At 43.7% G+C, this 23,240-nt stretch overlaps 1 protein-coding gene across 2 annotated transcripts in view; it reads left to right on the plus strand.

Moving 5' to 3' along the window:
• The window catches only part of Lonrf1 (LON peptidase N-terminal domain and ring finger 1), a 33,319-nt gene extending 10,697 nt beyond the window's left edge, over positions 1-22,622 (plus strand). Inside the window, exons 2-12 of one of the 2 annotated variants that reach the window (XM_041673964.1) lie at positions 3,927-4,045; positions 5,848-5,970; positions 9,044-9,193; positions 9,684-9,924; positions 10,014-10,110; positions 11,756-11,870; positions 13,263-13,384; positions 15,876-16,034; positions 16,141-16,303; positions 18,863-19,015; positions 21,053-22,622. In XM_041673964.1, the coding sequence (XP_041529898.1) occupies positions 3,927-4,045; positions 5,848-5,970; positions 9,044-9,193; positions 9,684-9,924; positions 10,014-10,110; positions 11,756-11,870; positions 13,263-13,384; positions 15,876-16,034; positions 16,141-16,303; positions 18,863-19,015; positions 21,053-21,211 (1,601 nt within the window). In that variant the 3' untranslated portion in view covers positions 21,212-22,622. The remainder of the gene's footprint in view (positions 1-3,926; positions 4,046-5,847; positions 5,971-9,043; positions 9,194-9,683; positions 9,925-10,013; positions 10,111-11,755; positions 11,871-13,262; positions 13,385-15,875; positions 16,035-16,140; positions 16,304-18,862; positions 19,016-21,052) is intronic. The other variant, XM_041673965.1, reaches the window with a different exon arrangement.
• The last annotated feature ends 618 nt before the right edge of the window (positions 22,623-23,240 follow it).

A 23,240-nucleotide genomic window follows, 5' to 3' on the forward strand; every position in this document is an offset into this window, starting at 1 on the left:
AATGGCAAAGACTAGCTCCGTGCCTGGTCCTGGTGGCAGGAAGCAGCTAGGTTATGTCAGAGTTCAAGACCACCACACCTTTTTATTTATTTATTTTTTGCCAGGTCTCACTATGTAGCCCTAGAATTTAGCAGGTAGACCAGGCTAGCCTCTAATTCAGGGTCTTCCAGACGCCCAAATGTTGAGGCAACAGGTGTGCAACACCATGCCAGGCTGTAAGAGCCACAGCAGTTGTCCACAGTGTGGTTAGCCTGAACCGTGCCATCCCAATGCCTCACTGTTGAATAGAGTGTATACATAGCATGCCAGGCATGTGCTCGGTGCCGTGGGCCCTGCAGTAGTGGACTACGCTGCCTCCGTGATGTCACAGGTGATAAAGCCCTTTGTTTACTCTGGTGTGTTCAAGCGCAGAGAGCAGGTGCTTCATCATGGTTGACTTTCAGACTTGGGTTGATGGCACAGCCGGTGCAGATTGCTGGTTTTGGTTGGCTTTCTTGAAAGTTTATCTGGAGAGTAAAGATTCTGTGTCTTGAGTATACTAAGGGCCTGAAGTGGTGTGCTTGGCTCCCTTGTAGAATTGAGTATGGGACGTGATCAAGTGGGGTGGGCCTGCTCTCTTCAGAAGTGATGGGTGTAAACTCACTGGCCCCACTGCTCGAGTCACTTAGAGTAATTATTAGGTAACATTTGACCTACAAGGAGCTGGGCAGTGTTTTAAATTCTGTGCTCCTCTCTTAGAGTACACCCACTTTTTAGGGCTGGGTTTGGGGGCTTAAGCAACTGAGTGTTTCTAGAGAAGATTTGGCCCCTTTTCCATTTTTGTCAGAGTGAGGACAGCTTCTGCTCTTGTTTTATAATGGCGTTTGTTTATGCATCGTGACTAGGAGGGCCTGGCACTGGGTGGCTTCATGGTGGTGGCAAACTAGGGCTGACTGCACTATACATGACTCCAACCAGAACCATGTCTGGCTGGAAAAAGGCTAGCTTATACCCCTCTAGCCCCACCACCGTGTTCCAGTAGTATCTATCATCTGGACCCCATGTGCAAAAACCTCACCAACTTCCCCAAACTGCCAGCAGCTGGAGACCAAGTGCTCATGGGAGCAGAAGGAAGCCGCTTCACATTCCAGTCCTAGCAGGTGGATGGGAAGATCTGAGTGTGTACCATGTGCCAAGTGTGTGATAACTTGCTGTAAACATGTGGAAGTAGAAGAAGCCCACCAAGGGGTCCAAAGACAGAGTAGGCTGTGCGTCCGCTGTGAACCCCTCTAGATGGGTCTCTGCCCGCTGAGACAGCTGGAAGCCCCTGAGCTGTGATAAACATCCCACTTCCTGGATGCTGAGACTTTGCTACTCGCTCTCTGGGCAGTGATGGCCACACAGTCTGTTCCCCAGCCAGTGCTGCTGGTGAGCTTCCTCTTTAGGTTGTAAGGTGCCCAGAGGCAGGTGGAGTGTAACAGATGGAGCTTGAGCACTCACAGATTCAAACTGTGTGCTAGGACCTCTCTAGCTCTTGGTTAATTCATCACCGGGCTTTTAAAATTTCTGCACAGTTTTGTTCAGAGATCTGTTTTTAAGTTGTTGCTCTAAGAAGAAACATGGAATTTTTGTCATGTCTTTTTCAAAGTACTTTTCTCAGGTCTTTCAGAATTGCACGCCCCAAGTTTGGGTCATAGTTGCCCTTTCTTCCAACTCCTCCCAGATCCTTTTCTCCTCCCTCTTTTGTGTCCTTTTTTTCTTCTTCCACCCACCAAATGCCATTGTATGGCACATGGAATCGTGGATGTGTGACCTTACACTGGAACATGGTTGACCTACCCATTGGCAGCAGTCTTAAAGAAAATGGGTTCTTGTCTGCCAGCAGCCGGCAGTTGCCAAGCTCATCCTCCGCTGGGGAGGGACTTCATGGCCACCTCCTCTCTCCGTGCTGGCTTTGCTCTGGCTTGAGGATATATGGGGCTTGTGCATGCTGTTACCACCATTGTGAGCTCATATGCGCAGCTACCATTTCTTATTATTTAGGAAGTATTTCTCATGAAATATTAATTCAAAGTTTTTCACTGATGTAGAATTGAGGGAACAATATCATTCCAGTTCTCAAGCCTGCTGCAGAAACTTAAAAGTGCCTAATTGAGTTGTTAAAATGGGGGCTATCTGTAGAAAACATTGACTTAAAAACTAGAGTAAACCAGGAGCGGGTTTTATTAAATGTATTTTTGGAGGCATTAAGAGACATTGTGTCCTTTTTGCAACAAATGATTTATTTTATTAACAAGGTTTTGAAGGCTCAACATGAATAGTTTTAAAAGAAGGCTCAGCTGAACCTCATCAATAATTTATTAAATTTTTGCTTAGATTTCAGCTGACAGTTTGTCTGCCTATAATACTTAATTACAGTATTAGAAGAAGACAGCTAAGTGCTGATTGGATAAGTTTGGTTTCCGAGGCATACGCATAGAGGACAGTGAAGGAAACAGGGTGACTTCCCAGAGCTCTTGAAACTAGATGTGTGTATTTAGGTACGAGTCCTCTGGCTGGGAATGAAAGATTTGACCACAACATAATTTTTTCAGCCCATTCCCTTTAGAATCAGGACACTTACACCCTCATAAGACAAACCTTGGTCACTTCCCCATGCCTTGTGGAACTTTCATCTGAAGTGGTTTTGTTTGTTTGTTTCTTTCTTTGTTTTTAAAAACAGTAATTTATAAATTAAAATTTTGGGGGCGAGGAATATAATTCTATTTTCATTTATAAAGTCTCAAAAAAGGCAAGTGTTCTAAACAGGCAAAACATGACTTGAAAATCTTTAGAGGGTACTTTTTTAGGGGAAAAAGTAGGTTTCTTTCTTTTTGGTTTTTCAAGACAAGATTTCCTTGTGTAAAATCCCTGGCTATCTTGGATTCACTTTGTAGACCAGACTGGCCTTGAACTCACAGATCACCGCCCGCCTCTGCCTCCCAAGTGCTGGGATTAAAGATGTGCCAGCTAAGAGAAGTCTTCATACAAGTAATTTTTGTTCACAAAAACATTTTCAGTATTCCTAATTATAATTCTCACCACTAAAATAATCTTATAATAAGACTTCTGTTCAACTTTTGACGTAAGAAGTTATTGCAAGAATGCTATATTGGCTTAGGAATCACAAATCATTTCTTTTTTTTTCTTTTTATTGAGCTCTACATATTTCTCTGCTCCCTTCCTTGCCTCTCCCTTCCCCTTCAACCCTCTCCTAAGGTCCCCATGCTTCCAATTTACTCAGGAGATCTTGTCTTTTTCTACTTCTTATGTAGATTATATCTATGTATGTCTTTCTTAGGGTCCTCATTGTTGTCTAGGTTTTCTGGGATTGTGACTTGTAGGCTGTTTTTCTTTGCTTTATGTTTAAAAACCACTTATGAGTGAGTACATGTGATAATTGTCTTTCTGGGTCTGGGTTACCTCACTCACAATGATGTTTTCTAGCTCCATCCATTTGCCTCCAAAATTCAAGATATCTTTTTTTTCTGCTGTGTAGTACTCCATTGTGTAAATGTACCACATTTTCCTTATCCATTCTTCAGTTGAGGGGCATTTAGGTTGTTTCCAGGTTCTGGCTATGACAAACAATGCTGCTATGAACATAGTTGAGCACATGTCCTTGTGGCACGATTGAGCATCCTTTGGATATATACCCAAAAGTGGTATTCCTGGGCCTTGAGGAAGGTTGTTTCCTTATTTTCTGAGAAATCGACACACTAACATCCAAAGGAGCTGCACCAGCTTGCATTCCCACCAGCAATGCAGGAGTGTTCCCTTTACCTCAACCTCTCCAGCATAAGTTGTCATCAGTGTTTTTTATCTTGGTCATTCTTATAATAATATTTTGAAGATTAGCATAGTAATCTTTCTAAAATAACCAGATCCTTGTGAACTATTTCTTTCAGAGCCTAGCGACCTGACTCTCAAGATCTACAGAGCAGAGTCCTATGCTGGCCTCCAGGAGTTCAAAGCGGCCATCGAGGATCTAAACGCGGTTCTCTTTCAGCTTCCCAACTGGCCCGAGGTAAAGTGACTTCACATCTGCATGGGTTTCAAAGTGCAGCTCTGAGGAACTTCAGTTAGAGTGACGAGTCTTAACACAATGTGTGGTTGGCCTCAGATGGAATACATAGTTTGGAGCTAAGTCAATGATGTGTTTGCCAAACAAGCTTAAAGGCCTGAGTTCAAGAAGCCTCAGAACCCGTATGTAAATCCAGGTGTCTTGGCACAGATTAATAATCCAAGTGCCAGGGAGGCAGAGACAGGCAGAGCCCTGGGGCTCACAAGGTGGCACCTGAGGGTGGCATTGATTGGCCTTTGGCCTCTGTGCATACCTGCCTACACAAGACCACATATACACAAAAGAAAATCATTTCTGAAAAGAAATATATAGCCTCCTAGAAATTTAGTTAAGATAAGTATGTTAAGCCAATTTTCTTATCAGGAAAAAAATTAATTGTTAAAAAAAAAAAACCCAAAAAGTCCAACACCTTTCTTTCTCAAGTAAATTACAAGCGATTCATGACACAGAAAAATATTATGCATATTTTTAAATAAAAATTTCAACTTGCTGTTTTGTAAGATGGATTCAAGCTTGACTCCCCGAAAGAGTTTGTGATGGAAAGAGCATGGCCCTTGAAGCTGGGAGATTCTGTGAGATGATAGGGTTGCCGTGGGGTAACTGGACAGTGAATTTATACAAGTTGGCCGTGCCTGGGAGGATTTTAGAAGGACTGAGGGATGTGTATAAGATGTGATCCATTTACCATTCTCCTGATTTGCTCTCCTAGTCATTGGCACAAGACAAATAGCGTTAAGACTTAAAAAGGAACAATTTCTCTGGTATTTTCATTGAAACAGTGTAATAAGAAGTATAGTTTTTATACTGGAGAGATGGCTCAGTGATTAAGAGCACTGGCAGCTCTTCCAGAGGACCTGGATTTAATTCCCAACATCAATGTGGCAGCTCAGAATTTTCTGTAACTTCAGTTCTGGCTTCCATAGGCACCAGGCATGCGTCTGCTACACACACATACTGTAAGCCGAATTCCATATGCATGAAATAACCCAAAATTATTTTTTGAAAAGAAGTGTGATTTTCTTCACCAATTGAAATGATAGCTAAGAATGGATATGGACAGTATTTAGCTCCTTTAAAACGCTGTTTAGTTCTCATGATCCTGGGGCTCATAAGATCACTTCCCTCTGACCACATAAGATGTTTCCAAGCTGCCTGCTGTGGAAGAACCCGCACACTGAATCTTTGCAGAATTCATGTGGTTCCTAGGATTCACCTATTGTAATAGGACTTGAATTCATATAATGGAGAAAAGTAAGACAACAAGGATTCTGATGAGTCTGTGTCTATAAGTACTTTCTTAAGACAGACTTAAAGAGAAAGATACATTCCGTAGTTTCCAGCACCCATGGAAGGCTGTTCACACCACCTGTTAACTCTAGTTCTTGGAGGGATTCAGATGCCCTCTTCTGGCCTCCTCGAGCACCTGCGTACACACACACACACACACACACACACACACACACACACACTCACGCATGCACAAATAAAAGATGAATAAGTCTTTGCATCAGTAATCTCTCAAGTGAAGATGTATCTCTGTTCTTGAGAGACACTAACTGCTATGAACATCAGTTCATTCACTTTGAGGCCTCAGTTTCCCCACTAGCATTTCTTCGGAGTAGCACATATGCTTTGTCCTTCTCGGTTTGCAGAATCCACATATCTGAGAATCCTTTGTTTTTTTTCCTGGGTGGTTTTGGCCAAGAGTTCCGTGCATAAAGTTTGGTGTGTGTGCTTTGTTGAAGGTCTACTTCAGGAAGGGGAAGGTTCTGCAGGACGCAGGGTTCCTGGGCGATGCTTTACAGCTCTTCCTCCAGTGCTTAGCCCTTGATGAAGACTTTGCACCCGCAAAGCTACAGGTAGAAAAGGTAATGCAGTATGTTTGCCAATCGTCTGTCGTCTAAGCCAGGCTGACACCCACAAAGCTCCTTATAAAACGGAGACAAGGGATGCAGGGAGGAATTTTATCTGAGGAGCAGTGGGACAAGCATGGTTTTATCTTCAGATACTGAGTTCTTGATGAAATCAATGAATTTCATTCGCAGATATTTCAGTGTGGTAGCTTAGCTTACTAATACAGATGCTTCCAAATGTAAGTTCAACATCCCTAATTTGAAATCAAACACCTGAAGCATTGGGGATGGAATGCCGTGCCTTGTGTGAAAAAGTTCGTATGTGACTGATTAGTCACAGTCAAACACAAAGCACAAGAGCACTGAAAACATGATACAGAGTTACCGCCAATGCGTACAAGGTGCTGACGGACAAGTTTTGTATTTAGACTTATGTACCACCCCCAAGCTATCTCTCCGTAAATACTCCAAAATTGTCCAGTCAGAACAAAGCTGGTAGTCTCTGTTGGGAGGTATTTCCATTCTCCCTCACTCAGGAATCTCAGGACCTGCCTGTGCCTTTCACTCAGGCCCTTTTCCTCCCGTGGTTGACCGTCATGTTGCCCCGTCAGCTTGTTCTGCCTTGTTTATCTCAGCGCTCCACACATCTCTGCATAGACTGCCCTGTAAAGGTTGACATGGCTATTATTTTAGTAGACAGTGGGGACTGGAAGGAGTGGAGAGTGAGAGACAAGAGTTCTGTGATCAAATGACTTGGAAGACTGGATCAAACCAAGTTAGACAGACAATGTCATCAAAAAAAGAAAAAGGCAATTAGCTCTAGTTGAACTGACACAGCATATGAGAAGAGAGGGTCTTTGGAAAATTCTTTGAGAAAATCCTCTGATTTAGAGTCTAGCCATGTGACCTCAGTGCTCACAAAACATGCCACGTCATTTGTCCTTTATGGTGTTAAGAGTGTGGCCTTTCATAAGGATCCCCTGGGTCTATGTCAACTACAAGGTGTCCTGAGCCCCATCTCACAGAATCAGCACCCCTGGAACTGGGGAAATAAATTTAACAGGCTGGTTTGGGGAGCTTTGTGCGCCCTGAACTAGGAGAATTTTGAGATTTTTTTCTCAATCTTCTCCTCCCTTAAGAATCCAGCAGCGACTTCTCAGCTTGATCCTACTGCGCGTACTGGCTTTGTGGGAGCCTAGGCTGTTTGGATGTTCACCTTACTAGACCTGGAAGGAGGTGGGAGGTCCTTGGACTCCCCACAGGGCAGGGAACCCTGACTGCTCTTTGGGCTGATGAGGGAGGGGGAGTGGATTGGGGGAGGGGCAGGGAAATGGGAGGCGGTGAAGAGAGGAGACAGAAATCTTTAATAAATAAATAAATAATAATAAGAATAAAGAATCCAGCAGCGAGGTGTGCACATACCTTCTAGCCCAGCATCTTCACAAACCTTGTCCTCTGACCCCGTGTCTGTTGCCATTAGCTCTTGGTGAGACTACAGACACTTAAGGAGCTCGAACCTTGCACCTTCCATGCTGGTGGGTATCCTCCTCATTGACAACGATAGTCTATAAACCGTGGAGTATTGTGCATACAAAGTAGGTAATGTCCAGTTCAGTGAGAGTTTAGGAGCAGACAAGCAGTGTGACAGTGCCCACCCCGTCCAGGCTTTTCCCAGCATCCCAGAGCAGTCAGTCGCCACCTCATGCTCCCAAGGAAACTGCCATTGGGATTTCTGTCCCCGCAGGAGAACTCTGCTTATTCTAGAATTTTGTGTGAGGCATGCGATGTGTACTCTGGGTTTCCATTTGCTTACATACTCTATGTGGGAAGTTTTTGGTTTTGACCCACGTGTCCCACTACATGAACACACCAGAGTTTGTGGTTTTCAGTTGGTAGCGATCTTCATTTGCTTTGTTTCCGTGGTACTCTTTTGGAGGTGGTGGTGGTCGCAGTGTTTGTTTTACTGTTGTTTCAAAGCATTTCATTGCAAATACCTGGGAGAGGAGTTGCTGAGTTCTAGGGTAGAGATGTGTTTAGTGTTTTCTTTTTTTTTAATTAGAGGAACTATAAATGTGTATGTGCATAGATTTTTTTGATGTTTTAGTTTTTCGGTATTAGGGCTCACACTGAGCCTGTGAGAGTGTCACGTGAGAGCTCTTTACCCGTGAGCTTCATCTCCAGGCCCTAGGTGGCTTTCTAGTAAGTGGATATTGTTTGAGCATCTACAGACTTGCTCTATTCACACTGTGTTTATTTCCTTACACTGATTTGTGGATAACCAAATTCTGTGTGTTTGAGCGATGGTACACTCAAGAAACCTAACTCTGCTGCACATAGAAATATGACAGTTTATAAAACGCCTTTTTCTTTCAGCCAGGCATTCCCTCCATCTTAATAAACCTGTTTATTTATGTGAGTGACTGGCATGTATTGCTCACCAGACCACCCTGAAGTGTCTGTCGTGCAGCCAGCTCCATTTGAACTCCTAGCTGTCGCAGGGCAGCTCTTTGCTCCCAAGCAAGTGCCCAGCAGTACAGGCCACCATATGGGTAGCTGGTCAGTGACAGGCTAAGTTCAGTGTAAACACGGGCACCTTTAGCGTTTTGTGCTTGAGTCCAGGTTCCTTGGTTCACACAACACCACAGTAGTCAAGCTCCAACCTTCAAACACACTAGTGTGTACACCTCAGTCTGTCTGATAGCATCAGGCTCACTGATAGACTAGTTTCTGCTTCTCATAAAATCCCTTCCCTTTATCATCCTTATGTAAAAAGCCAGCCTTTCCCTTGAGTGCCTTCTGGGCCACTTTATGTCTTCCTTTCTTGCAAAGGTTTGACTCCCCCTCATTTTTTTCTTGAAGTGCTATGATCCCTGCTGAGACATACCTTGGTTTGAGAAACTTTAAAATATGTTTATTTTTCCCCCTGATCACTAAAAATAATGCCTGTTGCTGCAAACACCTCCCAGAATTTGAATAGGTAATTATGTTGCCATTCTTCACAGATAGCATATGTCTTCTGTTATACTTTTATATTATTTCTTACAGACAGTATATGTCTTCTGTTATACCTTTATATTATTTCTTACAGATCTTGTGTGACTTGTTGTCACCTGACAACTTAAAGGAAGGCCTGAAGGAGTCTTCCTGGAGTTCCCTACCATGTAGTAAAAACAAACCTTTTGGTTTTCCTTCAGTAGTGGAAGAGCCTCACTCTCCTGGTGAGCTCAGCCTGAAGCAGGTAAGGGGTGGAAAAGATGACCGTTTGCTCTGTACCCCAGCCTCCTTACAGCTAAGACCCCACTTTCTCGTGGTCAAGCACTAAGACATGCTTAAGCGTGTGTTGCCTATCTAGTTATAGTTACAGGATCCTGTCTGCAGCTGTTGACTTATACTAAAGCTTGGTATGTAAAATGTTTTCTCTTTGACGACCATTTTAGGTCACTTAACTGTCAGAGAACGGACAGTGTTTTAGAAGACGCAGGTGGCTGTAAATATTTTATTCTCGTCTCAGAGCGTTTGTCTCCGTTAGCACCACTGCCTTCCACCTCATTGTGACATCAGCAGCTGATGTCTAAGGCCGTGTAAACACTGACAGAAGTCATTTCACTGCCCAGTATTAGAGCTAAAAAGTTTTATTAAATGAGTTAAGATCTTGCTTCCACGTTTCTTTTGGGCAAGAAGAATAAACGGTGAAGAAGAGAGTTACCTTTGTTTATTGTGTTCTGTAGACGGAAGAACAGCCAGAGGATGCCCCAGAGCCTGTCAAAGGGAGTTTAAATCGTGCTCGGTCAGCACAAGCCATCAATACTGCAGCAGTGCCTGCCAGAGAAGATGGTTTAAAACGCGTGTCCTCGGAACCTTTACTGTCCGCTCAGGGAAGAGGTGTTCTGCTGAAAAGGAAGTTGTCTCTCTTAGAGCAGGACATGCTTATTAATGAAGATGGGAGGAACAAGCTGAAGAAGCAAGGTGGTAAGGCTCTCCTCCCCGACAGGTACTGATTTAGGATGGCCTTTGAACCTTTTCCCTAAGTAGTAAAACCCTGTCTGTTTCTTCAATAGAATCTCCCCGTGAAGACTGTGTGTTTTCGTTAGCTTATGGTGACATCCCAGAAGAATTAATAGATGTCTCAGATTTTGAATGTTCTCTCTGTATGAGGTAAGTGTATCACATTTTTTTAAGATGACTATATTGATAGAAATGTCATATAGCTAAAGGTAATGTTGGGTAAGATAAAGTCGTGATATTGGTTAAAGATCAGAAGGTAGAATTTTACTCCTAGGTTTAGCTTTTTACACCTTTGAGGAAAGAGATCTCTGAATCTCAGATTTCAGTAAGGCAGTGTTTGCACAGCCTGTACCTCAGTGTAGGGTGAACCTGGTTGGTCAACTAGGAAAAGAATGTGGGAAATTGTAATGTATTGCATAAGAATACAAATTATGCATTTTATGTATTGTCCTTCTCATAGTAACCATCAAGTCCTCTTAAAATAGCATGTAATAAGATTTCCATTATGTAAATATTTATAATTCTGACCATTAGAATCATTTGAAAGGACTTCTCTCATTTCCATGAATTATGGTAGACTCGCGGGTTCACAACCTATCCAAGGCCTGGGACTGGCCATACTAGGCTGAGCATAAGCATCTGTGAGCTCCTCTGCAGGTCTTTTCATTCTGAAGCTCAGTTTCCTTATCCAAGGATGACACCGTATGATTTCTAAAGCATATACAAATCTGGCAGTATGCTGGGAAAGCCAGAGGTTTATCTTTATGAAATAATTATAGAATAAATACAGTTTTCTGTACTGAGAGTCATATCTGATATTACATTCTAGTGCTTCCTCAGTCATATTTATTATGTTTTCCTTTTGTGAAGCAGAATCTCACTGTGTAGCCTGTGCTGGCTTTGAACTCATAATTGCTCTTCCTCATCTTCTAGAGTGCTAGGTTAAAATATTGGGATTATGGCTGGAGACATGCTCAGAGGTTAAGAAAGAGCACTGCTCTTCCAGAGGTCCTGAGTTCAATTCCCAGCACCCACATGGTGACTCACAACCATCTGTAATGAGATCTGGGACCTTTTTCAGGCAAACAGGCATATAGGCCGGAGGGAGAACACTGTATTTTAAATGAATGAATGAATAAATAAATAAATCTTTAAAAAAAAAGATTGGGCTTAAATACCTGCTCCTCCATGCCAAGCTAAGTCCTTCTTTCCCTAAATTAAATTTGAAGTTACTATGCAAAATGAATTCATCATGGCATCTTCATACTTGTGTCTGTACAGTTTGCTCAGAATGTACTTTTTTTAGTTTATTTTATGAAGCGAGACTTTTATCAAACTATGAAGGACCATTTTTAATGAGTCTATATAAAAATCTGATGACCATCATTGGCATACTTTATTTTATTTTGTTTTTTTGAACTGTCTTTGACATCTACATTTACTTTGAGTTTGCTTTCAAGGCTCAGTTTGGATTGGCCACACTCAAGTGTTTGGTGACACCAGTGCTTTCAAGGCTCAGTTTGGATTGGCCACGCTCAAGTGTTTGGTGGCCACTGGTGTCCGTCCAGTGGTCGTTGCAGTAGTCAGCACAGTTCTAGGCCCCTGGAGCATGCTTCTGTTGATGACGATTTGTCAGAAGGTTAAGGAGAGCACAGTTTACTTAGCATTGCCCTCTTCCTCCTCCCCTGCACCCTAGCTTGGCCTCCCTCCTCCTCTAAGTAGAGACGTGTGTTATGGTCCATTATTAACAGACGCTTATGGCGTGAAAGCTAACTTGTACTTTTTTCGATTTCAGGTTGTTTTTTGAGCCAGTAACAACCCCTTGTGGACATTCATTCTGTAAGAATTGTCTTGAGCGCTGTTTAGACCACACGCCATATTGTCCGCTCTGCAAAGAGAGCTTAAAAGAGGTTCGTGTGCGTTTGTATCTGTTTATTGGCCTTAAGTTTGACAGCATGGTTTGGTTTCTGTTCAGCCACAAAAAGTGATTTTACTTTCAAAGTGACTCACATTATACATTCTGTCTGACCAAGTACACACTGCTTATTACCCATTGTACTAACTGGTTTTGTGTGTCCGTTTGACACAAGCTAGAGTCATCAGAGAGGAAGGAGCCTCAGTTGAGGAAATGCCTCAACTGAAATGACATCCAGCTGTAAGGCCTTTTCTCATTTAGTGATCAATGGGGGAGGCTCCAGCCCATGTTGGGTGGTTCCATCCCTGGGCTGCTGGTCCTGGGTTCTGTAAGAAAGCAGACTGAGCAAGCCATAGGGAGCAAGCCAGTAGGCAGATCCTCTTCATGGCTTCTGCATCAGCTCCTGCCTCCAGGATCTTGCCCTGTTTGAGTTCCTGTCCTGACTTCCTTCAGTATGAACAGCAATGTGGAAGTTTAAGCCAAATAAATCCTTGCCTCCCCAACTTGGTTTATGGTCATGGTGTTTGGTCACAGCAATGGAAACCCTGACTAGGACACCATGTTGTTCAGGAAAAGAGAAATTGAGAGCTGGGAAGAGACTAAAGTTCAGTTGCCTGGTCAGGGGAAGGTTCGGTTTTAATGATGACATTATTAGGGGAAATTCTGCTGGCCTGCATCTCACCCAGACTGGACGCCTGTTCCAGAGCCCTTATCACCTGGAGCAACTGACCTGTAGAGTCTTCTGCATGTAGAAATGGTCCAGCTCTGCTATCCAGTTTGGTGGCTGCCGGCCACATGTGGCTGCTTAACTGGTGGCTCGGGTGGCTGAGGGTTGAGTAGTAGTGGTTAGTTGATTAGTAGCTTCTAATCCCAGCACTTGGGTAGCTGAGGCAGGAGAACCTCAAGTTTGAGGCCAGCCTGTACTACACAGTGAGACCTTATCTCACAGAAGCAAGCAGCACTCCCAACAACAAAAGTGATGTAGAGACTTCATCTTTGAAAGCAGACAAAACAAGAATTGTTTTGAGTCTCCGAGATAAGACAGTGCATTATTTTCTTCATCCACATCTTCCTTTTACTTCTTAGAAATTGGCGTGTGCTGTGGAGATGGCAGGCCCAGGCTGGCTGCTGCCAGTAAAACTCCTAGCAGGGCAGTTTCTACACAGGAGCTTGGTTCCAGCTGTGTCTCCAGTCTTCCGCACTGGAGCAGAGGCCCAGGCAGGTTTCTTGTGTTGCTGCACAAACTGCAGGGCTCCCCTCACTGATTAAATGCAGTCAGAGTCGAGTGTGTCAGTTCATACCAGAGGCTTTGATCTCCGTTAAACTCTTACCTGCTTTATACAGTAGACAAGCATCTGCTGGAGTGTGCAGTAATTCTGTCTTTCAGTATCTAGCGGACAGGAGGTACTGTGTCACACAGCTGTTGGAAGAGTTAATAGTGAAGTATCTTCCGGATGAGCTGTCAGAGAGGAAGAAAATCTACGATGAAGAAACGGCCGAGCTCTCACAGTAAGTGTCTTATTAAATTAGCTGAGATTATGAAAACAGCACGAGAGCCCTTCCTGAGTGAGCAGGATTCAGCCAGTCAGTCTTGCACAGAGGTGTATCGTAACCAACTATTGACCAGGGTTCCTGCCCTGAGGAGACGGGATCCAGGAAGCGATCAGGAGAGTCCGGGTGTTCTGTGGAGAGCCAGTGCTGCAGCTCTGGACTGAAGCAAAGTTGGAGGTCATGGAGGGATTTCCTGCCCTGACAGCAGGTGGTGGAGTAGGTAGAGGCGAACTAGGTAAGGAACTGGTTTCCCTCATCCCAGAGCAGGAGGAACATCTGCCCACATTAGCAGGCATGTTAACAGGCTAGAGCCGTGGTTCTCACCCTTTCTAATGCTGTAACCCTTTAATACAGTTCCTTGTGTGGTGGCGGCCCCCAATTATACAATTGCTTTCGTTGATATTTCTTAACTGTAACTTTGCTACTGTTATGAATCATAATGTAGCTACCCGTGTTTTACAGTGGTCTTAGGTGACCCCTGTAAGGGGGTCATGTGACCCTCAAAGGAATCATAACCCACAGGCTGAGAACCATTGGGCTAGAGACTTGGAATGGGATGGGAATGAAACGTGACGGGAAGCCTCAGGGATCAAACCCTCAGTAAAGATAGCAGCAGGCAGAGCATGCAGGTTGGCAGGAGGACGAGGAAACATCCAGAGGCGACTCTGGGGTGCTCGCAGCTGTCCCCACTGCCATGGACTGACGTGAGCTGGGTACTTTTGAACGCTCTGCTGCCATGCACTCCTTCTTTCTTGTTCTCTTTCCCCCTTTCCCTGAATATTTTTGCTGTTTTGATCTTGGATCTTTGAATTTCTTTGCTGGGTTTTTAATTTCTTAACTGTTTCCATCACTTCTTGCAACTGAATACTGAAGAACACTGCTAATTTTGTGTGTTGTTATTCCTGAGGAACTGCTTGCTTCTATTGTTTTCAAAACACAAGTAGAACGTGCTGGATTTCTCAGTCTTAAAGCAGAAGGAATTAGGCGTGTGCCCTGTATTCTCCCAAGTGTGCCCACGGAAGGCTTCCCAGGCTAGTGGTTCTCAGCACAAAAGCTCCTGGCTCTTTTTTACAGCCCGGCAGTGGTTTGTCCTCCCACGAAGCTGATGTTTTATTGTGTAGTTTTATGATAGAAGATATTGAGTTGAAAACTCTGCCTCCTTTTGATACTCAGCGAGAAGCCTAGATTAGAGAGTGGAGGTAACGCTACAGATCTGGAGCAGAGTAGGGCAGCCAGCCCGTCCTTAGGAGAGAGTCAGCAAGTGGCAGGGGCAGCAAGTGGAAAGCCGAGAGCAGTGGCCAGAAGCTGGGGACATCTGTGCTTGCTAGCAGGGCTGTTTTTTTTAACTGGGCTTTCCTGTTGAGCATCGCGTGTCCTTAGGTCATTAGTGGTCATGTGGCAGCAATATGTAAAGGGAGTGGAAGGAAGCAGAGCTGTAGCTGTGGAATGCGCCCTCCATGACCTTACCAGAGCAGACACTTACTCCAGTAGACATGTACCATGCTGGCTGCCTTATCCCTCCCTCCTCTTCACAGTGCTGGCACACTGTAAGTCAGTGCAGCCCTGGGCCTCCTGGTGGGCAGCCTGGCCCTCCATCTTCGGCCACCCCATGCTTTGCCCATGCTCTACGGTCTCCTCCTACAGTTGCCAGCTTCCAGCCACTCCCCACAGTGCTGCTGTGAATATCCCTTTCTGCATCTAAAGGGTTTCTAAAAGGAAAATCCCTGATCCAAAGAAAAATAAACATTTCCTACCTTAAAACCCTGTGGGGTTTCTGCTGTGGAGCCAGGCGCTAGGATGTTCATCTCTTCTTCCGCTGCCCCCACAAGGCCAGGCTTTCTCATCCTTGCCACCCGGGCATTGCCCTTTGCCCTCTCACTGTTCACAGTCTGGGAGAAGAAAGGTGACGTCATCTAAGTTACCTGACAGAGCATTATTTTATCTAGTTATCTCTGTTGATAGCTTTAAAACACCATGCTTAAGAATTTGTGTCCATTTTAGGAGCCCATTTTCTTCTCAGTGTTCTGTGATAAGAGCTGTAACTCTGTCCTGTGTTGGAAGTATTTTGAAACAAGTTCTCAATGTACAATGTTAGTTATGATAAACTTCCTTTTGATTCTTAAAATAGTTAGTTCTATATGATCCCCACTGTTTTAGCATTCAGGCTTATGAATAAGAGGAACAGAAATACAGCAGTGTGAACTTGAGGAAGGGGAGCTGCCTCCTGTTCTAGCCAGGAATGGAGAGCACATGCTTAAAATAGACCTTGCTGTTGTTTTTGCATCCGTTTTTTTTTTACTGTTGTAAGCCTGATATATTTTTGCCATTTGATTTGGCCTATAACAATGAAACTTCTTTCAGCTTAACCCGTTTTTTTTTTACTGTTGTAAGCCTGATATATTTTTGCCATTTGATTTGGCCTATAACAATGAAACTTCTTTTCTTTCAGCTTAACCAAGAATGTCCCAATATTTGTTTGCACTATGGCCTATCCCACTGTGCCTTGCCCTCTCCACGTATTTGAGCCCAGATACAGGCTCATGATTCGAAGAAGTATACAGACTGGAACCAAGCAGTTCGGGATGTGTGTCAGTGATACACAAAACAGGTAGGCAGACTCTTTGTGACCTTTGACGTCTTTGTTTACACTGAATCTTTCTTTGTGTCTGGATGAGACTTCACACACGTTTGCTCAAACACTGGTTTTCTTTTAGTTTTGCAGATTACGGTTGTATGTTACAAATTCGAAATGTGCATTTCTTACCTGACGGAAGGTCTGTGGTCGACACGGTTGGAGGAAAGCGGTTCCGAGTCTTAAAGAGAGGAATGAAAGATGGATACTGCACCGCAGACATTGAGTATCTGGAAGATGTTAAGGTATTGAAAATGTTCTTTCTCAGGTGTGTTCTGGGCTCTCGCATCCTAGGGCTCAGTACCTACATGTAGGGGAGCTTTTCTGGACACAGGAACCAGTTCTAGTCATCATTGCCACTTTTAAGGATTAGCTCCCGTTGCTTTTCCTTACCTCGATCTTGAGTCATCTGCTCATTCAGGAGAACATGGGGATGAGAATCCGCAGTCTCCTCATGTCCCAGGCATCCCAGGCAGTACTGTGTTCACAGGAACCACTTAACAGTAGCAACTGACTAAATTGAACTTCTGGGTCATCGAAGTTTTAAGTTTGTCTTTACCTTATTTTATTTGATTCATTAATAATTAAAATTATTATCATTCATAGATTAAAATTTAATGTGAAAATAAACACAAAATTCTTTCCTGGTTGCACTGTGTGTTGGGATTTTTCCTATGTCAAAAACAATCTTAATTATAAAAATAAATACAACTGTATGCTACTTTAAAATGGTAGGATGTCCTAGATAAGACATTGCCAGTGTATATGTGCTGCTGATAGCTTTCCAAAGGAAGGTTATAGTGACCAACATCTTTCTACCGGGTCGATGTGGCTTCTCAATGTTGTCAGGACCTAGTTTACCAAATTGGAATTGTATCAAATTGAAGTGGTTTCTATGGGAAAGGCAGGATAAAACATAGGTCTTACGTTGTCACTATTCACTGATCTGTTTTGGCCTTCATTTCAGTCGATGTTTCTTGAGTGGTGGGCTTAGGCACCCTCACAGAGAGTCCATGGAGTTCTCACAGTTAGCAGCCAGAGAGAGGAAGCAAGAGCGCTTCGTTTGCCAGGGATCTAGGATGTGTAACAAAAGTGATTGACAGCTGACTGACTCCAAGTGCTGTGTCTTGCCCTTGCACCATGCTGACGGCCTCTGTGGTGATAGACTTGACTGACCTGGTGTTGCCCGTTCTCTCTTAGAACGATGTCATGCAGGAGGAGGCAGAGGCAGGCAGGTCTCTGAGTCTGAGGCCAGCCTGGTCTACAGCGTGAGCTTCAGGACAGATGGGGCTATGTAGACCCTGACTCAAACAAATAAAAATAGATGTTATGGGGGATACTTTGTCAGTTAGGGAAGAATATTGAATGCATTGAAAATTGATTGATAATGCTTGGCTGATGGAATTGTTTGCAAAAGACAGTGTTCTTTGTAAAACTTTTGAGCCTACTTTAATTTTAGGTAAATTTGTATAATGATATATCACATTTTATGAAAAAGTCCCTTGTGTGTATAACTGAATATATATGGCTGAAAGCTCATATCTAGGAGAGTAATGTATTGGAAGTGTGTTTAGAAACTGCTGCCATGTTTTGGAGACAGGGCTCATCTTTGGCCATAACAATGTCTAGGGATTCTTTCATATGTTTTGGCTTTTTGCTTTTGTTTTTCTCTGTTCTGTTCTGGAAGATCTCGATTTTATTATTTACCTTTTCTTTTTGTGGTAGTAATTCTACTTTCTGTAATGTCTAATGAAATTTTAAGCTCCATTTAATTGTAGCAGTGTCCTTAACCTTAAAAAAGCTTGCTTTTGAAATTTGTTTGCCTCTTGGCTGGTTTTGTTTTTGTCTAACACAAAGCTCTCTCTCATTCTGCTTTTTAGAAAATATTACATTCATTCATTCGTTCATTCATTCATTCGGTGTGGGGACAGGGCACTCAAGTGCCATGGTGCTCATGTGTGGTTCAGAGGTCGACTTTTAGAAGTCCGTTTTCCTTTTCACCATGTGGGTCCCCAGCCAGGTTGTCAGTTTCTGTAGCATGTCCCTTTACCCAGCAAACTGTCTTGCAGGCACCTGCTTGCTGTTTGTTCTGATGAATTAATGTGCCATAACAGAGCCCATCCAGGCACATGGCCAGTGGGACAGGAGCGCGGTAGAGCCTATAAAAATGCATGAGTTCCTTGACTGTCCACCTGTGTTCTGTGCGTCTCCTGGCTGGAAGACGCCTTTCATCTCACACTCACCATCTGGGCTCTAAAGGGTTCATGGAGTAGTTCATGGAGGGGCTACAGCTTTTATGGCGGAAGCTGAAAATTGTATACTCTGTTCTCTGCCTTTTGGTTTGCCAATTTTGGGGCAAGTATTTTTGCTGCTTTTTGTTTCTGTGTTTTGACCCAGTTCTCTGGTAAAAGATGTGTTTATGGCTGCCCTTTTAATACTGCTTTCTGCCATGTGGTTTGCACCCTAGACAACCCATTTTTCTTCTTATTGAAGTAACTGTTTTATTCCAAATCTGTGCAGCCCTTCACACCAGAGCTCATTGTCCACCATAATTTGGTTCTTCTCAGGCTGTCGGTTAGACTGCTGCCTGCTCTCAGTGGAGATCAGGCCATGCTCTTCCCGGTGACTCCCAATAGGACTCTGTAGGGCGGAAACACCAGCTGATATTGCATAAGGCTATCACGCTGACAGTCCAGCGCTGGTGTGGACATTCCTCCGTTCAGCGGCGCTTTTTTGTGTTCTATGTGGTTGATGATAAGGGCTGGGAAACTGGACCCAGAGATCTTACCAGCCATTCTTTCTAGATTGAGAATGGAGATGAAATCCAGAGTCTGAGAGAGCTTCATGACTTGGTGTACTCGCAAGCCTGTAGCTGGTTTCAGAATTTAAGAGACAGATTTCGAAGCCAAATCCTTCAACACTTTGGATCAATGCCTGAGAGGGAGGAAAACCTCCAGGTAAGATGTTGCTACCGACGGTCTTACTTTTTCATAAACCCAGTAACTTTACACATTTCCTTGTGTTATATTCTTTGATCCCATCTTTTGAATTACAAGTACATTCTCTAGAGCACCGATACCTACTGCATGCAAGGATGCCTCAAGGAAAGAGGGCCTCAGGGGGAGGAAGGGCTTGTGTACGGATTTCCAGAGGGGTGAGGGCTTTCAGATGGAACACTGGCTGCCATTAAACTGTGACTGTGAGGCCACTGTACTTCCAAGCCATCAACTGCCACTTTGACCATTGAGAAATGTATGTTTTTTCCATCTTTTAGAAACTGCTCACCTCTCCTTTTATCCCTATGTCCTATTCACCGCTTCAAGTCCCTCTTGTCTGTCTGTGTTTGACATTTCTGTTATAACTATCATTCTTGGGGTCCACTCAAGTACTGGGGTTGATGTAAAGCTGAACCTAACTAGTGATGTGATTAAGGTACCCTCCGTGCATGGAGCTCTGTAGGAGCAATTGCAGACACCATGAGGAGTTCTCTACCCTGGGGAATCCAATCACAGACCCACGAGGAACCAGGGTTAGGCACAGCATTTTGAATTGAATCAGCATATTATGGTTAGAAGATAACCATAGTAGAATAGATGTAAACATCCGAAGATCAAACAATAATAGATCCCCTTGTGAGGCACCATCTCTCCTTCCATCCTTCAAAGGTTGGTCTGAGCCTGTCAAATCCCAGTGATTCTCTTTTCATCTGAGGACAGAACCCATGCTGTGTTTAGTGTTATGCCATGTCTTTGCCCATTTTGGTGTTGAATCTGGCCAAACAGTATAGAAATGGCTTTCATAAGACAAAGTAGAAAAGTACATTTAAAATCTTTAGAAAGTAACTTTTTTAAAGATCCGATGGTATTTCCCCATTGCCCTCACTTCTGTCCTGTAGTTCAGTCGCTGCCACTGGTTTCCATTAATGATACCTTAGGAGTCAGGGAAACAAGGCCACCACTGAGTGGAGTCCAGGAACGAGTGCGCTGTATGATGGACAGTTAATACCGCCACTGGAGACTGGAGGAGAGGTCAGTGGGAACCACTCCAGAGGTCAAACAGCATGTCACAATGATGCATCTGGAATGGCAGAACACCGGGCTTCACACAAACTTGTGAGGAAAGTGCTACAGTTTGAGGACCCCAGGGAGTGCCCATTGTCCGTCAGCATCAGCCGAGTGGAGGTTTCCTAGAATCCTCTGGAATGCCGCCCCTACACACACACTTTGGAAGAGTTTCTAGAGAATAATGACCTCTCTTTCCAGTTTTGGCCTGTGCTACGAGTGCCATTGGCCTGGCTGAGTCTGACCTGGAGATATGTGGAGGAGAGGGTTCTGGGAAATGTTGTCTGGGACACAGAAGGACATAGACATAGAGCAGCCAGTGAATGGAGCCATCCCGTCTGCACTGTCACGGCTCCTTTGTTGTTCTGAAAGTTGGTGTCTCGTGCTTTGTGAACACCAGCACAGTGAACATTAGGCAGGCTCTCAAATTCTTTTGCTTAAATTTGTTGTCTTGGTGGCTGCTCCTGAAATGTACAGGAACTGCCTTGCCAGAGACATGTTAATCTTTCAAATTGGGAAGCCAAGTTTTTTCTTCTTTTTCAGGATTCTAATTTTTGAATAAAAATTTCAAGTATCAATTAACTTCCTGCAGTGCTTTAAATACCAAGGTTTGGCCCCGTGAGGCACTTGGCAGGACTGGGGACATTTGACTGTTGGAAGGAGAGCTGCTGTTGATGTCTATAGTGGGTGGAAGTCACAGGCACCTGCCGAAGGGCTGCAGTCAGGACTGGAGTAAAATCCTAACTCCATAGCATGGGAGCCGAGAGACCATGGGTGATTACATACAGTTCCCAGCTTCAGTTCCTCAGTGTCTGTCAGCTTAATAATCCCCTGCCTTATATGATGAAGAGACTTGGTAGCACCTAGCATGGTTATTTTGTAGTGTTTACTATTATATTTTCTTAACACTCTGAACTGTTTGGTTGGTTTTAGGCGACCCCCAATGGGCCTGCGTGGTGTTGGTGGCTGCTGGCAGTCCTTCCTGTAGACCCTCGGTATCAGCTCTCTGTACTGTCAATGAAGTCTCTGGAAGAGCGGCTAACAAAGATACAGCATATCCTGACTTACTTCTCTAGAGACCAATCTAAGTAGTGAACTGCTTGGATCTTCCTTAGCTTGCTCTTAGCCCCAAGGCTGAGAGCGGTTGGATCTCATTTTAAAGTCACCCTAATCTGGCTCCGTCGATGGCCAGATTGTCCGCTGCCTTTGCACACCCAGTGCTGGTGTAGGAATTAAGGAAACTCTTTTTCTTCAACCTCCTGAATCTCGTGGATCTGCAAATGAATACCTTCCACTGGGTCCTAGACCACTAAGAACTTGCACAGAAAACACACACTAAATGTGTGTTAAACCTCTACGTTGTGATGAAGTTGCACTATGTACCCTACTCTAATTGAACTAAGTACTCTGTGTGGATGCTGCGTGCGTGCGTGCGTGTGCCTGTGTGAATGCAAGCGTGCGTGCATATGTGTGTTTGTATGGGTAGTGTGTGTGCTTTTACTCTGGCTTTAAATTTTAAAAGACAAAAAAAAAAAAAAAGCCATAGAGAGTGAACTTGCTGAGGGTCCTCTATTGCCCACGTTTACAGCGGTAGTCCTAGGCGTTTTCGCAGATCGAATTTGCCTCAGATTTCTTTGTCCTGATGCTTCTATTTGCACAAGTGTATCAACAATGGTACAGAGTATCATTCTTTGTTGTTGGAAATCCTGCTCTTGCTCAACTGTCTTGGCCATTGACTCTGACAGTTTCCTATTTATGTAAATCCTTGCATCCCCACGGCCGGCAGGCAGGGATGCCGTCTAGAGCCAGTCTCCAGGAACAACTGCAGACCTGACATGGTACTGTGCATCCATTCATAAAACACTTAAAACTGTGAAAATATGGTTTACATTACAATGTACATAAAGGTAGATGGAGAACTCGGTTCACCCAGTTAGCTTGTACATTCTAGGGGGCTTTTCACATTAACTGCCCGTCTCTGTCATTTAGAGTTTGACATGATAGCTTGTATTAAGGAATTAGGTAGCGTATAAATCCGTCGAGGATCTGGGGGAGGAGGAGCTTAACGTAGAACTAAGCTTGTAAGGTTTGTTTTGTTTTTCCTCTGGTCTCGGTGCCAATGTTAGTTATGCCTTATTCATATCCCAGTTAGAGTACCGTGCTGTGACATGGTTATATCCATGCTGCCCTACCTACCCTTTGGTAATTATTTGTTGCAGATTTGTGACTGTCTCTATTATCTTTCTTTTATGTAAGTAATTTGTACAAGTTTCTTAAAATTTTTGCTTTTGCTTATTTAATTTTGAATAAAAGCTAAATTCATAATACTTTTTCCCTTAAATTGTAAAGTGATGTAAAAAATCAATACAGGGACCAAGATATATATATGAACATACATGTTTGGTTTCCTGTTTTGTGGCATGAGGCTTAAGTTGTAGGTTTTTTTGGTTGGGATGGGGGTAGTGGGTTTTTTTTGTTTTTTGGGGGGGAGTGGTTTTCGAGACAGGGTTTCTCTGTGGCTTTGGAGCCTGTCCTGGAACTAGCTCTGTAGACCAGGCTGGTCTCGAACTCACAGAGATCTGCCTGCCTCTGCCTCCCGAGTGCTGGGATTAAAGGCGTGCACCACCACCGCCCGGCCAAGGGGGGGGGGGGTAGTGTTTTTTGAGACAGGGTGTCTCTACATAGCTCTGGCTGTCTTGGAGCTCACTGTGTAGACCACATTGGCCTAGAACTCACAAAGATCCAATTGCCTCTGTCTCCTGAGTGTTGGGATTAAAGGCATCTGCCACTGCCTCCAGCAAGTTGTGGTTTTAAAACACTTTATAAACAAAGAATGTGATGTCTTGAGGCTTCAGGTCCAACAGCCTTTGTTTAAAGTATTGTTTTTTAACCTTAAAAAAAAGTCCCTATAGGATAAAGATAATTCTTTTTAAATATGCAAAAAAAACATGTACGCAAAAAAAAAAAAACATGTCACTAATGAATTTAAAATTTTAAAGATAAAATTCTGTCTACATTCTTGCCCATCAAGACTCCTTGTACACGCATGGTCATTGTTGTCCCCAGGTCCTTAAGATTTCCCCGATACTGCTTTGGTTTTGTTTGCAGATGAGATTTCACC

This window comes from Microtus oregoni, unplaced genomic scaffold (genome assembly GCF_018167655.1).
Source record: "Microtus oregoni isolate MIOR12 unplaced genomic scaffold, Mior012 000024F_ref0000369, whole genome shotgun sequence".
NCBI lineage: Eukaryota > Metazoa > Chordata > Mammalia > Rodentia > Cricetidae > Microtus > Microtus oregoni.